We start from the raw sequence: 16612 nt of genomic DNA, 5'->3' as shown, positions 1-16612 counted from the left end.
TAAACAATGCAATACCATTGGAAGGTTAACTCTGAAGCAATTTCCACAAAATGTCCACTCAAAAAATACCTTAGTAGGTAGACAACTTTAAGTCACCTGGAAGTTTGTTTCATTTTTGTAGGTTGCTACTCCTGGCTAGAACTACGCAAACTGAGTAACAGAATTAAAAAGGAGTATTAACAAACCGCTCTCTTGCCAAATGACTGCAATACCAGAATTATTCACTGTTCTGCAAAGATGTTTTACATTACACCGAAAACGTATATTCAGTGTTGATACATAGACGTTTTCTATTATTTTGAAGCAGTATTGTTTGAGTTAACTTTAAGAAGTTTAATGTTTTCATAAATTGGGACAGAGGAAAAGACAATCAGGCATCTAATTAGTATAATATAAAAAGATTCTTCTAAACGTCGGCAGAGGCCACAATTTTTAACAAAAACCATACACAACAACAAAATGAAAGCTTTTGCGCAGTTAATGCTTTCATAATTCAGAATGGAGGCAAGGGTTATTTTTTTGGGGGGGGGGATGTCACTAGTAGTAACCATTCTATTTCTAAAAAAGGTAGAGAAATAATTTCACCTCAAATGTGTGCGTACATATAATAAGCTTTCACCTCTATAGGGGAGCGTGGAAATACTTACTAGAATTGCTCCTCCGAATACTCTGTTCCAACACTAAATTCTTCAGCTCGTGTCTCATTTAGACCGTGTTCTTTGGGAAGAGATAAGTCTTGTGTTTCCGCTACGTCCTTGAGAGAGGATTGTGCATCAGGTAATGCTTCAGGTACAAGTGTTCCAGCACTCTCCAAGGCTTCTGCAGGAGGAAGAGCTATTTCGGGTATTTCTGATTTCTCGTTGGGACTCCTAGCTCTACTGACTGTAGGATCTTGATCACGAGTTGCTTGTACTTCTACCCCCTCCTTGAGACTGGGGAAAACATAAGCTGATCCTACGGGGAAAGGAGCAATGTCATTACCCAGTGCACTGTCAGCAGAAGCAGCTACTTGAAGCATTTCTTCTTTAATCTTGAGAGAGGGATATACAGAGGTTGATCCAGTGGAGTGGTCTGTGGCGGCCGTGGAGAGATCCGGGGGAGGGGTGCCTGGATAGCTTTCCCCAACAATAGCTTCACTGGGCGGATTATTGCTGCTCAGGCGGGCAGCTTTTGCAAATGGTTCTCCATTGTCAACCTCTTCCTTTGTGTTTGTGATGCAAACAGCCTCCACCTGCGAGGGTAACAACTTCACTGAGGAACCACTTACAAGTACCTCAGTGCTGACCTCGCCTGCTGCATTCAATATGCAGTCTTGTCCTTCCTGCGCATCCCCTCCTGCATGAGCAGGTTCTGCAGCATGGATATCCCCAATCACCACTTGTCCGCCATCCTGTTCACTATTCCCATATTGAACCTCCTTGGGAGTTTCTGTCCCAGAGTCTCTGGCAGCTTCTACCTCCATTACCTCTGCTTTATTTACGAAAATGTTGCAAAGTGAATTTCACAGATCTCAGATGATAGTTTGCAATGTCATCTCTAGGTAATGTTTTTTTAAATGTCTAGTTCTTTTTCTGGCTTGATGGAATGTGGCATGGGCAACAAACTCCTCACTCATCCCAGCTGCAGATTTATCCAAACTTCTATCAGCTATCTGAAAGAGAAAAAACATTTATTAGCATTGAAAACATAAGCATTGTGGAAAATGGGCAATGTGTGCTCAATGGCATTAGACAGACAGAAGCAAATACGGAGCACCGCTGGAGGTAATATTAGTTCTTGTTTGGGCTGGCTGGGGTTATTATGCACCATCAGCAGGCATGCAATGTTCACATTTGCATAATTTATATTGTGCCCATCAGAATGGGCTGTTAGATGCCTAACTGAACATGATATTGTGTGTATATATATATATATATATATATATATATATACACATACACATACACACACCAAACAAAAGATTCCCAAAATTGAAGGTACCTCGCACAGCGTGTGTTCACTCTATTATTCAACAAGACAGCATTGCAAACATCTTCGGGAACATAGTTAAAACAATCTGCCATTCAAAATCCCAACGCATTTTGGGCGTCATCGCCCTTGGTCACAGGAAATGGCTCTGGAGGAAATGTGGCGGCATAATTTCTCTTGCTTTTAATGTAGTTAAAGTCCCGCCCTCATGGTGTATTGCATCAGTGCATTATGGTTTCTGAAGTTTTTCAGTTTCATTTGCCAAAGTTGGTGCCGCTACTTCATAAATAAATATATATATATATATATATATATATATATATATATTACACACACACAAAAGGGAGCAGGGAACCCTGGGTAGTTCTCAGGTTTTAGGTGAAAAGCAGTCCTTTTATATGGAACACCACCCAATTTATGCAGCAATCTAAGCTTGAAAGGGTATTGTTTTGACAACACCTTCTCCCTTGTGTCTGGATAAAGCTATACTTCCGACGAGCTTTAATAAGAGTGAAACACCTCCGACGAGCACTAATAAGAGTGAAACACATGTATGGGGTCATTTTTAATAATTCTGGGTTGGTTTGGATAGTATTTTACTTATCCTAAACTGGAATACTGTGCCTGGAATGGTAAAGGGCGTTTACAATGTTTTCACCTCGGTGTGGATGGCACTTGCTAATCCTGTGCTTAAACACCACGCTGTAGAAATGGCAAAAGGCTTTTGTCACTTTGTAGCTCGGTGAGCATGGCACTGTGCTAATGCAATGCTTGAAATCTCTGCTAGAAAAAAACAGACATTTGAAGTGAGAAGATTTGGAATGCAGGAGGTATAGAGTCTACCGTTTATAATAACTACTTTCCTAGAACATGGGAACCACCAAGGGCTCCCTACGACACTCTAAGCTTGCTACAGTGTGGTTTTGGTAGAAGCACAAGTGGTTTATGGCACTACTCATGTTGCCTACTGCTTTCAACTGGTTCTGATTTGTACCAATTAGAATGATTATTTAGTTACAAAGCACTCTTTGGAGCAGTCTTTGACCACCTCCACCTAATTGCCATGTTCTGATCCCTTGCACTAGGTTTACAAAAAAGCCAAGCGGAGTGGCTCCTGAACTCAACTGTCCAGGGTTGTTTACATTTCAGCCAGCTTTGGGTGGTGCTCTCGCTCAAATTGGGCTTTAAAATCCATTACTTACGAAATCTCTTTCTCAAAACCCCTTGCGAGAAAATCTCCACTGCTTCCCCCTCCCCCCTTTTAGGGCCACTTGACAGATAGATAATGAGATTTGAGCAAGATACCAAAGTTCCTTTAACACCAGTATGCAAATACATGACCCACTGAAGCTTTAAGCTGTTGTTATTAACTCCTTTTGATACATAAATTCCCAACGTATTTGTAGCTACCATTTCCTGCGCAAAATGAAATCTATCGCTTTTAGACATTTGCCCACTGCCCTTCTGACCCAGAAGGTGGACCTAGTAGCATTTGTTTTACCACATTTTATAGAATGCTTTAGGCTGAAGCATATTTATATATATATATATATATATATATATAGAATGATAACCAGTACAAATAGCCACCTAATACAAAACAAATACAAAAAACTAGGGACACTTTCTTAGAATAGCAGTAATGGATGTTAGATCACTGACTGTGCAAAGATGCTCATTTGCAACCCCTCTCAACTGCTTTGAACCCCCCTATGATTCCGTTTAAATACTCCGATTGGTGCCATTTTAAAGGAAGAATTTTAGCTTTTAACTTTCCTCTTGGAGTGCACAAGAGAACAAGCATATATGATACTCATTATTTGGCTGCAGTAAAATATGTTTCTCAGTACCATTTTAGTTTACTCACTTAAGGCAGCAAAAACACTGACGGCTGCCAAGTAGATCCATGTCCTGTGCAACATCTTCAACCAGTCCTGGCAGCTTATCCAAAAGCATGTCATATTCTGGGACAAGCAGTTTTGCTTTTACATGGCGAGAATAGTCTCAGATATAACCATGCAAAGTCCCAGAATGCAACAAAATATTGCCTAAGGTGCCAGAACTAATAGTACACATGAGACAATAGGACTTGGAAACTATTAACATTCATAGGAAAAATAAAGTGTGCATGTGCCATGGACAAACAGGTCATTGGAGAGATGGATATGGGGAGGATCTTTGTGAGATGGAGTAGTGCAGGGTAGAGTGCAGTGGCATAGAGTGGAGTAATGCAGAGTAGAGTGGTGTAAAGTGTAGTGGCATAGAGTAGAATGGTGTAGAGTTCAGTGGCAGAGAAAGCAGTGTTGCTGAGTAGACTTCTGTAGAGTGCAGTGAAATATAGTAGAGTAGCGTAGAGTGCAAAGGCATAGAGTAGAGTGGTGCAGAGTAGAGTGACAGAGTACTGTGGTACAGAGTAGAATAGTGTGACGTAGAGTGCAGTGACGTACAGTATAATGGTGTAGAGTGCAATGGAATAGAGTTTTGTAGAGTAGAGTACAGTGGCAAAAGGTGAACTGTGCAGAGTAGGTTGGTGTAGAGTACAATGGCGTAGAGTACATTGGTTCTGAGGTGAAGAGTACATTGGCACAGAGCATAGTGGTTAGAGTATAGTACAGTGGCATACAGTAGAGTGGAGCAGATTGAAGTGGTGCAGCTCAGACTGTAGTGGCATTGAGGTGCCGAATGCAGTTTTCGGTGAGTAGACTGTCTCAAAGTTAAGTGAAGTGGTGTAGAATTAAGTGAATCATGGTAGTCTGCCATGGCGGAGAGTACAGTGGTGCAGAGTAGATTAGTGTGGCATTTACACCCTGTGTGTGGACGCAGTCAAACTAAGAAAAGACTAGAGTAAAAGTCATGTTGAAAAATGTTGAAAAAAACCAGGATTACCTTACATACAGTATCGCCAAGGAGGCGTAACGTAGCAGTGCGAATGGGTGGGGCGACAAGGCGCCCCATCTTGAACATGTGCATAGAGCGGATTGGCATTTGGTGCACTACCTTGGAGTGGAATGGTAAAGAGTAGAGTGCATTAGCATAGGGTGCAATTGCATAAACTGCAGCGGTGCAGAGTAGTGTAGCGGCGTAGAGTGAAGTGGCACAGAGTGGAGTGGAGTAGAGTAGAGTAGAGTGCTGTGATGCAGAGTAGAGAGGAGTGGGGTAAAGGGGAGTATGTAAAGTGTGGTAGTGCACTGCCATTACAGTCAATTTGCAGACATCATCATAACCCACAACATCAACATCATCTCCTACGCTTACAACGCCCAGCTCGTCTTCTTGCTCTCAGCGGACCTCAACACGACGAAGACCAACTTCCTCAACTGAATGAAGAACATTTCAGCCTGGATGAAGAGCAACTTTCTGAAGCTAAACACGGACAAAACAAAAGTACTGATCTTCACCACCCTCTGGAAAGACTCCAGGTGTGCATTGGTACTCTGACCCACCCCCAACTCCGAAAGACCACACCAGCAACCTCAGCATCATCCTGGACAGCGAACTCTCCATGAAACGTCAGGTCAATGACGTCTTCTCAGCCTGCTTCCACAATCTCTGTATGTTCTGCAAAAACTTGAAGTGGCTCCCAATCAGAACCAGGAAAGCTGTGACGCACACCCCCATCACCAGCCGGCTGGACTACAGCAACACACTCTACGCAGGCAGCACCACCAAACTCATAAGGAGGCTCCAGATGATCCAGAACACAGCAGCCAGACTGATCCTCATCCTGCCAAACAGAACCCCCATCACCGAGCACCTGAAAGACCTCCACTGGCTCCCCATACAGAAAAAATGCCAATTCAAGCTCCTGACCCACAACTACAAAGCCCTCCACGTCCAAGGACCCGCCTACACAAACCACTGCCTGAACTTCCGCCTACCTCCGAGGAACCTCTGCTCACCTCGCCCTCACACAGTTACCACACATCTGCCGTGCCACACCGGAGGACGCTCCTTCTCGCCACCAAGTCCTTGAAAATCCTTCCCCTCCACACTTTACTCTCGCTGACCCACTTCAGGGAAGAGACTCAAGACCCGACTCTTCGACTGACTTCGCAACACAGCACCTGAATACCCTCTCGGGTGACAAGCAGTGCTTTAGAAGTACCCTATGATTGATTGAGAACACATCTTCAATTGAAAGGACCATTACATTTGCACAGACATACAGTTTTACTGATAGAAGTATATAGCGCAGAAACGATCATATGAGGACATTTCATCACCTAATATATTGATTTGTTTCAGCTGCAATGAAATATTTGCTTCCACCATATTTCATAGCCTTCCTCCAACACACTCTTAGGAGCCAGTATGATTGTCACATACATTCTCTCACTTTGAAGTCAGAGAAAGAAAATTAAACATCAAGCTCCTTTGAAGGCAGAGCCTGACATTTGACCTCTGTCATTAAATGCATAGCGAATGTGACAAGATAAGAACAAGATTTAAAGGCCTGTTAGTCAAAGAAAGGGTTCTTTAGTGTGAGGGAGTGGTTGCGCTGCGCTGGGTGACTGGCAAATAAGTTGGCCAAGAATCAAACATTTTTTTTTTAGTTTTTTTACATTTATATGGCGTGCAGCTACCCAAAAAGGGTTTCCCGGCGCCTGTGGCATATGGATGAACGAAGGTATAAGATGGGCATGGTATTAGCATGTTTGTTTCTGGAACAGCCAAGTGTTCATATTTTTTCGGAACCTGGCGTAGTTTTCTTCTTTACGGATGTGTGGGGGGAGTGTGTTCCACAGAGTAGGCACTTTGACAGAGAAAGATCTACCACCCATTCTTGACAATCTGAACCTAGGAACAGCGAAATTTGCTGCAGTGTGAGAACGCAGATTTCTCGCTGGTAAATAGGGAGTGGGTAGAGCTTGTAGATAGTTTGGTGCCGTTTTGGATTTGATCTTGAACATGTAACTCAGGGTTTTAAAGCTGATACGGTTTTCTACCCTGAGCCAATGAAGATCATTAAGATGTTTTGACACTCTGGCGGTTTTTGGTATACTACACAGGAGTCTCGCAGCCGAATTTTGAATCAGATGAAGCCGTTTGATGACTGCCTGATTTGAGCTCAGGTAGAGGATGTTGCCGTAGTCAAGACGTGATGTAATTAGTGCGTTGACTACGGTCTTTTGGGTGGCGGGGGGGTAGCATCCATATAATTTTTTTCAGCCACCTTATTATGGTGAAGCATAGGCCTGCAATTTTGTTTGCCTGTTGTTTCATTGACAGGGCATTATCAATGATAACCCCTAAGTTTCTTACCTGGGTTGCTGGAGTGGGGAGATTTCCCAGTTCGGGGGGCCAATGAGAGGAGTTCCATAGTTCTTTATTTTTTCCTAGTAGGAGGATCTCGGTTTTATCACCGTTTAGTTTCAGCTGGTTGGTGGTCATCCAGCTGAAAATTTTTTGAAGCCCATGTTTGAGGAGGGAAGGAGCTGAGGGTTCTGAATCTGACAATGAAAAAATAATTTGGGAATCATCCGCGTAGGTCATGAGGGTGAGTCCTACGCTGTCAGCTAGGTCGGCTAAAGGTCTGAGGTACAGGTTAAAAAACAGCGTGCTCAAGATAGAGCCCTGCGGTACTCCATGTGGGGCGTAAAAAATGTCAGAGCAGGCAAGAGTAGATTTGATCTGAAAGGTCCTATCTGTTAGGAAAGACTTGATCCATTTCAGTGCATCACCGCGGATACCGTTCCTCTCGAGTGTGGCCAGGAGTATACTATGGGAGATGGTGTCAAACGCCGCACTCAAATCTAATAGAATGAGTACGACCGTTTGCCCCTCATCCAGGAGTTTCCTGATGTTTTCCGTAACACCCAGCAGAGCGGTCTCCGTGGAGTATCCTGCTCTGAAGCCGGATTGTGTAGAATGGAGGAGGTCATTTTCCTCGGTAAAGAGGGTGAGGGCAGAGTGTATGTGCCTTTCCATGAGTTTGGAGAAGGCTGGAAGCAGAGATATAGGCCGATAATTTGTCAGGATGGTGGGGTCAGCTGAGGGTTTTTTCAGGAGTGGGTTTACCATTGCGTGTTTCCAATGAGATGGGACTGTGGAGAATTGGAGAGAGGAATTTAGAGTGTCTGCTATAATAGTCAGGGAGGTGGTGTCAAGCTGTTTTAGGACACTAACGGGTACTGGATCACGAGGGGAGCCTGATGAGATGGACTTGAGGGAGGATTTTAGGGAATCCACGGTTATAGGAGGCCATTTCTCTAAGATGTTCATTTTGTCCGATATCACGAGGATATCTTCCTGTGGGCCATTTTCCTCGGAGATGGAATTGATGTTAAGAATGATTTTTTCTATTTTTTCTTTGAAAAAGGAGGCAAGGTCCTGGCATTGTTTTTTATTTAAAGGACGAGTCGTAGCAATTGTTTGAGCACCTGCAAGGTCCTTTACTGTGTTAAATAGTATTTTTGCTTTGTTTGCGGCGGTGTTTATAGTGTTGGCAACATATAGGGCTCGGGCCTTAATGCAGGAAGAGTGGTACGCGTTTCTGGCCTTATTATAGATCATCTTTTTATCATGGTTGCAGTCTTTTCGCCACTGCCTTTCGAGGGCTTTGCATTTTGATTTTTCGGATTTAAGGAGTTCATTGAACCAGGGAGCTGGGGGGCGATGGATGTTTCTTTTTGCTTGAATTGGAGGAAGGCATGTGTCGACTGCGTTTTCCAGCCATAAATTAGTGGCTTCGGCTATACTTTCCATATTCTGGTCATGGGTAGGCGGTCTATTAGTGAGGGTTTGGTTCAGTTTTTCGATATCAAGAAGTTTCCAGTTTCTCATGGAGTTAGCTGGCCCGGCCTTGTTTATTGGGGGGGCATTGGGTAGAGTGAGGCAGAAGCGAAGGAGATGATGGTCTGACCAACATATGGGGCTGGTTTGCATCCATTTTAGTCCTGGAATATTGGACAAAATGGGGTCTAATAGGTGTCCTGCCTTGTGCGTAGGTCCTGAGTTGAGTAGTGTCAGATTGAGGGGAGCTAGGTCGTCGATTAGGTTACAACATGTCACGTTTGTTGAGTCCTTAAAGTCCAAATTTAAGTCACCAAGGAGTGTGAAGTTTTTGTAATCTAGATGGAAAGGGATGATATAATTTGCTAGGTTAGCTGCCCAAGTGTTGGCATTCCCGGGTGGCCTGTAAATTAGGAGACCGGAGAGCGTGAAGTTGGGGTTTAGGGTAATTTTAAAAGATGCGGCTTCACAATCGGAAATATTAACTGGTTCCAAGTTGCAGGTAAAATCTTCGCGAAAAATAATCGCAATACCGCCACCTACTTGGCCCTGTCTGTCTCTTCTTACGATAGCGTAGTCAGAGGGGAGGGCGGTAGCTATGTCTGGCCCTGAACTTTCGTGTAGCCATGTTTCCGTTAGGAACAGGACACTAGGTACTTCATCTAGCAAGAGGTTGAAGATGTCGAGTTTGTGCTGCGGCAAGGATCTACAGTTAACGCTAAAAAAGGAGTATTCACAGGAGGCCTGCTTTGATCGTTGGGGTGGTCTTTGAGTACAAATTCCAGGGTCAGGATATGGTTGAATATTAGTAATGGAGAAGTTGCAATTCGTACAGTGTGTGCTATCAGATGGCGTTAGCACGGTGCAGTTACTGTGTATTGCAGGCCGTAAGGCTCTTAGTTGGTTGGAACCCATACCTGAGATGTGACGGACTGGTGGAGTATAGTTCCCTGCCCCGTACTGTCCCGGACGGGCCCAGACGGGCTGGTCTTAGGCTTGTCTTTGGCGCGGCTGTGGCGCAGGCGCTGCGCGTATTCGCTGCGCTTCATAGTGAGTGCCTGGTTTATGTAGAGGACGGGCTGGTCTTCAGCTCCGCCTCTACACATTCGTTGCCCAATCAATGCCTGCCCCAGCCTGAAAGCCGGAAGAAGGTACCGCCCTGCACCCTCCACACAAACAAGCCAAGCGCTTGCGGTGGACCGGGGCTACAGGGGTCAACAGATATTTTAGAAAGAGGATCTTACCGAGGTGATTCACAGTTTTCATCACACAGTGCAATTTTAAAATCAATTGACGCGGTGCAGTTTTAAAAGTGAGGTGTTTTTCACGCTCAAAACATACAATCGTTTTCCAACGCTGCTCGGCTGAGATCAGATATTTTTAAAAGTAGAGCGGCGTAAATTGCAATCAGTCACGCAGCTAGTGCTTCAGCATACACTTCGTTCAGTAATGTCATCGGGCTAGTTACGGTGCAGACAGGCAAGGGGTGACCCTCACTACCCCTTAATTAATGTTTGACATTCCAAGCATCTACACTTAAAAACCAAGGACCTGTGCACACAAAAAAATCATACATATGATATGTCAGTATACAGAACAGAAAAGCAAGCAGTTGACACGTCTTTTCTTGTTGATTTAATGCTCAATCACAAAACCGCCAACCGACACGTGTTTCATCAGAGTACATTCAACTCTGACTCTTCGGGGCCAAATCCTAATGGATGAGAACAGTAAATCCCAGAACCGGTGATAATTCCAACCCGGTTGGAGTCTGCGATGACTGCTGGGTGAGTCAAGATCCAGTAAGTTACCAAAGGCTCCGCTGTAGAATAAACAGTAGGTTTCGACCTAAAAAATAATATAGATAATCTCATATTATGTTCTCCTAAAGAATCATGTCCAGGCCTATGCAGAACTTTAAAACGTGAACTGTTCTCTAGGGAAGGTTGAAACCCTACACACTTGGTATACTATGGAGGATGGAACCAGCTTTCAACACATGTGCAGCATATGTGTCACTGTCTATCCCTATCTCATACACACTACAAGGGCTACCACTGCTTAAAACAGTCCTACCAAGTGCCAAGCATGGCTCGTTTAGAGTAATGAAATTTAAGTTAAGTTTCCGCATTACCACGTGATTAGTAATTTGTCAAGCAAACAAGATGAAGAGGAAGCTAAGCTACATATCTCTTTTTTCCCCTGCCTTTTTGTGGATCACTCTACTCTTTTTAATTAGCTGCCAGACAGTGACATCTAGTGCCAGCCAGCTCCAGTGGTCAAAACAGCTGTAAGAGCACTGCTGACACATGGGCAGGCTTACATAAGCACCTAAGAAGAGGCACTCTTATCGGATCAGGTCTGAGAGTGCCCCAGAACTATGTTGCAGCAACTGGTAAGAGTATTAGAGGCAAGTAGATAGGGTGGTTTAACACATGCTAACTGTAGTGCTGTACTGTGTGGGTGGCAAACTAAAAACCGATGTATTGATGTTTGCACATTACATTGAAGTAAATAAAAAAAAGCTCATATTTCAAAAATCCTTCACCTTCTGATGGGAAATACCATTGAATCGGAAAATTATTTTGCAGGGTTTGCATTTGGGGCAGTGATTGCCAATTTGCCTCCTCGCATGCGATTTACGCTTTATGCCAGCTCCAACTTTGCGGCCTGATTGCTTAACTATTAACAGTATCAGGTTAAAGCTATTTGTTAGTTACCGACAAAATATGCTGTTTTACAACATCATAATTTTTATTTATTTTATTTATTTATTTAATGGACTTTTATAAAGCGCAGACTTTACCCGAAGATGTCAGAGCGCTGTACAATAGAACCAGTTACGTTACATGAGAGAAATGGTACAAAATAAAACGTCACAAAAATCAACAGGAGAGGTAGAGTAAAACCATATAGGCAATCATAAAATATCAAACACAGCAATCAAGGGTGGAGAATCAATAAGAAGATATTACAAATTTACAATGATGAACTAACTTCCTGGCGGCCGGGTTCTGAGAATGAGGGTATTATTTCTGAAAGTGTCTTTGAATCTTTGAGATCATATGCCTGATTAGTTTCAATGAATATAAGCATGTTTTAAAACATCCTTGAGAATAGCATTTATGTACAGGAGCTGCCGGTACATCCCACACTACAGTCAATCAACTGTGGACCATCATAGGGACATCTTTACAACTTAGCTGCGCTCATCTTCAGTGTGCGTACTGGTCCTAGGGACATGCACTCAATAAATGGACTAATATGCTTCACTACACTCACCATGACATATACCACAGAAGTGTCACACATTAACTGAATGAAAACACAGAAACTTCACTCTCAAGGAATGAGAAAGTTAGCATCTGTGGCGAAACACAATTCGGAAGCACATCTGCAAAGTACGCACCCTGTTCTTTGGTTCCCCAACTTGCTGAACCGGTGGTCCATCTCTCTGTGGCGGGTTTCAGAGAGAAAGATGGGAGTTCACTGCCCACTACTTACACGGACCGTCCATTGAATTCAGCACACTACTCTGGCCCGCTGTTTATGTTTTTTAATAGTACCATGCGTCCTTCACATTAGTACTTCCGGGTCGTACGTCAACCAATCCCACAGCTGAACATATTCTGGGACTCGTTTAGTAAGTAATTTAAAGTACAAGGTGACCCAGGATTGGAGCACTGGTGATGCTTTATCCAATCCTAGCGTGCCGCACAGGAGTGAGATGTGCCGATTGGCTGTGGAATCTTTTCCTTGACTCTGTCAAGCTGGCGGTATTCTCGACGGGTTCGGGACGGTTGTTGGATGTTTCTGTCTGGGAGGCCAGATTAAGGCCCTGCCCTGAGCAGCTCTGCATAGGTGGGAAGGATGGGGACTGGGCTCCGCGAGTCTCCCGCGGTCCGGCCATCTTAGGGGGCGTCCTGCAGGAGCCGCTGCCTGCTCGGGGGACCTTTAGCCGTGGTGAAGGCTGGGCCTCGAGGTGGGTTAGGAGAGTGTGTGCACCCAGGGCTTTAAGTGGGCCGGGTCTCACCGGATCTGAGCACCGGCAGTTTTTTAAAGGGGGCCTTGAAACGGGTCTCTATCGGGCTTTGTTTTGAGCCTGGCACAGGCGGTCCATTTTCCCCCAGACTGCAGTGATAGCAGGCACATGGATGTGCTGCTCACACTGCTCACTTCTCACTAGTGGAGAAGTTACCACATGTCGTCATGCCAGGTGAGCGTTGTAGGGGAAGGGAGATCCTTTAAAGAGAGTCATTTTCTCTCTGGATTTCCCTTCTCTTTTTGAAACTCAGGAGCAGTAACATGGTCGTGGTAAGGGCTTTAAGTGGAAGCTTTTTCAATATTATATACAAGCCATAGTTGCTGCTTATTTATCTTATGCAACGAACAACTATTGACAAAGCCAATAGTGCTGACTTGTATGTATGATATTACTAAATATTAAGTATCTGGATACAATGAAAGAAACTGCAAAATACAAGTCGGGCGCCTAAGCACAGATTTTTAGCTTGCTTGTTTTTTTAGCCATGCCCTTCATTACATTTATCACGCCCCTTTGAGAGACCCTCCAGTTTTTTATCCCACTTAAAGCCCTGCGTGCACCCCTCTGCCCGGGCCTCCGAGTGCCCCGCCGCTTCGGATATGTGTGCTCAGCAGACCAGCTGTGTGACCTTGCACCGTGGTCTGCTTGCACTCGTCACTGGATGGGTCTCAGTGCTGTTTGAGCACGCCTGGTTTCTGTTTTTTCGTCCGGGAGGAGGGGTGAGGCATCGGAGTCTCAGAAGAATTTCGAGACATTTTGTAGGCTGGCGGCCATAGGGGAGAGCTCTTCGCAGGCCCGGGGGGACGAGCTTGGCACTTTCTTTCAGTGCTTGGTTTGTGGACTGATGGGGGCCGAACATTTTCTTGGTAAGCCAGGCAGCCGGGTGTCGTTGCTGAATGGGCCGGTGGTAGTAAGGGCAGAGGTAGGACGATGAGGGAAGGTTGTCAGTCCTCCGCCTTCAAAGGGATTGCCGGGCTGGCTCCAACTGGCTTAAGGAGAGGACTTGAGGAGCTGCTGGTATCCTTGGAGGGCGGTTCGTGCCCCAGTCTTGATTCACTCGCCCTTTCATCCTTCCGAGGTCTGTTAAATGAGTTACAATTCCTTGGGAATAACAGTGGTGCCTACGGTAGCACTCAGGACCCCTTGTCTGGGGAAGGATGAAGGGGCGCTATGCAGGGAGAAATGCTGGGGAGTGTGGAGGGCGTCCGGCAGGTAGATACTCAGGTGGTTGTGGGGCGGACGGTCACCTTTGGGATTTACGGAGGGCCCTGGGGGCGGGTGGTATTAAGGACACACTGGGATGATGATGCAGCCCCTAAGGTTAGGAGGCAATTGACAGCACAGGAACATGGGCGGGGTCCGGGTACAGTTGGGCCAAAAATGATCGATAACTACACTGGGCGGTAGGGCGCGGCTGCACCAGAGGCTTAGCCCAGGTACCACCTTGTGGGCAGATGGAGGACTGAATTCCCACCCCTTCCCTCCCCCCTCCGTCCATGTTCTGTTAACCAGCATTTGTAATGCGCGCGGCTACTCGGAAGTGTCCCTTTTTCTGTTACATTGTTGATTCTCATGTAAAGCGCTCTGATACCTTCGGGTCCAGCCAGCGCTATATAAAACTCTTTAAATAAATACAATAAATAAACCTGTACAGAAGAGAAAGGGAGTGAGAGACGCGGCTGAAAGACTAAACAAAGAGCAAGGTTTTCAACTGCTTTTTGAACAGCCTAAGATCGTGGTTGTTCCTGAGCTCAAAAGGCAGGCTTTCCAGGCCATGGCTGCCCTTACAGAGAGGGAGCTACCTTCCATTCTGGCGAGGCAGTGACAAGGGATAACAGCAAGATATTGACCCTGGGACCTGAGATGTTTAGATGGCACATAGAACTCGAAGCGCCTCCTGAGGTATAGACAAAAACAACAAGTGATGGACTGAATGTGGATCAATGTCACACACTCCCCCAGTCAAAAGATCTGGGCCCAAATCCATCGTTTTTTTGCACTCCACACCACCCTGGGTAGACAATGGCGATATGCAAATCAGCTCTGACCCTGTTGCCCCATGGGAACAGTCCAGTCCGAACTACAAAAGCCATGTCCTTCCCAGAACGGAATCAAGCATCCGAGGACCGGACCGGTTTCGAGGTAACACCTCTCTTCAGCCCGGCTAGCTTGACTCCAAGTGGTGTGGAGTGCCTGGGACCCACGTCTGGGCATCCCCAGCGCACTTAGGGCGGCAATTGCAAAAACAACAAGTGATGGACTGAATGTGGATCAATGTCACACACTCCCCCAGTCAAAAGATCTGGGCCCAAATCCATCGTTTTTTTGCACTCCACACCACCCTGGGTTAGACAATGGCAATATGCAAATCAGCTCTGACCCTGTTGCCCCATGGGAACAGTCCAGTCCGAACTACAAAAGCCATGTCCTTCCCAGAACGGAATCAAGCATCCGAGGACCGGACCGGTTTCGAGGTAACACCTCTCTTCAGCCCGGCTAGCTTGACTCCAAGTGGTGTGGAGTGCCTGGGACCCACGTCTGGGCATCCCCAGCGCACTTAGGGCGGCAATTGCAAAAACAACAAGTGATGGACTGAATGTGGATCAATGTCACACACTCCCCCAGTCAAAAGACTCCACACCACCCTGGGTTAGACAATGGCGATATGCAAATCAGCTCTGACCCTGTTGCCCCATGGGAACAGTCCAGTCCGAACTACAAAAGCCATGTCCTTCCCAGAACGGAATCAAGCATCCAGGCACTCCACACCTAGTCAAGCTAGCCGGGCTGAAGAGAGGTGTTACCTCGAAACCGGTCCGGTCCTCGGATGCTTGATTCCGTTCTGGGAAGGACATGGCGTTTGTAGTTCGGACTGGACTGTTCCCATGGGGCAACAGGGTCAGAGCTGATTTGCATATCGCCATTGTCTAACCCAGGGTGGTGTGGAGTGCAAAAAAACGATGGATTTGGGCCCAGATCTTTTGACTGGGGGAGTGTGTGACATTGATCCACATTCAGTCCATCACTTGTTGTTTTTGCTCCTGAGGTATAGAGGTCCTGTTTTATAGAGGGCACCGTGGGCAATGGTCAATGCCTAAAACAGAATGCACTGGTCAACCGGAAGCCAGTGCAAATCATGAAGAGAATGCTTAATGCTGGAACTACCCGGAATACCATGTAGCATTCTAGCGGCCGCATTCTGAATGATCTGTAGCTTTTTCAGCTGATAGGGTGAAGGCCGATATAGAGAGGATACGCATAGTCTAGCCGCGAAAGAATGAGAGCGCAGGTCACAATTTCTTTAGCCGCTTTAGGCAATAACGGCAGAAATTTTTTAAGGAGTTTCAGTTTACCGAAGCATACTCTAGCCAGTTTATTCATCTGTGTTAGGAATCTGAGGTCCTCACCAAACCATACCCTCAGATTTTTTGCTGGGCTACCCTTGGTCATCCCCAAAATTCAGCGGGAAGGACCCGTAGAGGAGAACCTCAGTCTTAACCATTTAAAAACCTCTTGTCAGGCAGTTTTTAGCGGAGTCCAGAGATACCTCATTTTTTTTCCATGTAAAGAGCAACTGGGTATCGTCAGCGTAGGCTATGATTTTGGTGCCCAGCCCTTCCGCCAAATAGATCAGTGGTGTCACATAAACATTGAAAAGTAAAGGGCTCAATGTTGAGCCCTGTGGAACACCCGTAGTAATACTTCTCCGAGTGGATGAAAAAGGCGGCAGCCACACTTGCTGTGTTCTGTTGGCCGAAAGGATTAAATCCAGTTCCACACCTGACCTGAGTTTCCAATGTTGACAGACTGGCAAGTAGCTGGCGATGAGGTACCGTATCAAATGTGGCAGAGAGGTCCAGTAAAACC

The 16612-nt window shown here is 45.6% G+C and overlaps 1 protein-coding gene across 1 annotated transcript in view; it reads right to left on the bottom strand.

Moving 5' to 3' along the window:
• Window positions 1-12292, bottom strand: part of WRAP53 (WD repeat containing antisense to TP53) — a 99150-nt gene extending 86858 nt beyond the window's left edge. The window contains exons 1-2 of the mRNA XM_078671299.1: window positions 12110-12292; window positions 648-1651 (exon numbers count right to left, since the gene is read on the bottom strand). Of these exons, the coding sequence (XP_078527425.1) occupies window positions 648-1462 (815 nt within the window). The 5' untranslated portion in view covers window positions 1463-1651; window positions 12110-12292. The remainder of the gene's footprint in view (window positions 1-647; window positions 1652-12109) is intronic.
• Between the last annotated feature and the right edge of the window lie 4320 nt (window positions 12293-16612).

Source organism: Lissotriton helveticus, chromosome 12, assembly GCF_964261635.1.
Source record: "Lissotriton helveticus chromosome 12, aLisHel1.1, whole genome shotgun sequence".
Lineage (NCBI taxonomy): Eukaryota > Metazoa > Chordata > Amphibia > Caudata > Salamandridae > Lissotriton > Lissotriton helveticus.
This window is presented reverse-complemented; position numbering and strand designations above follow the sequence as displayed.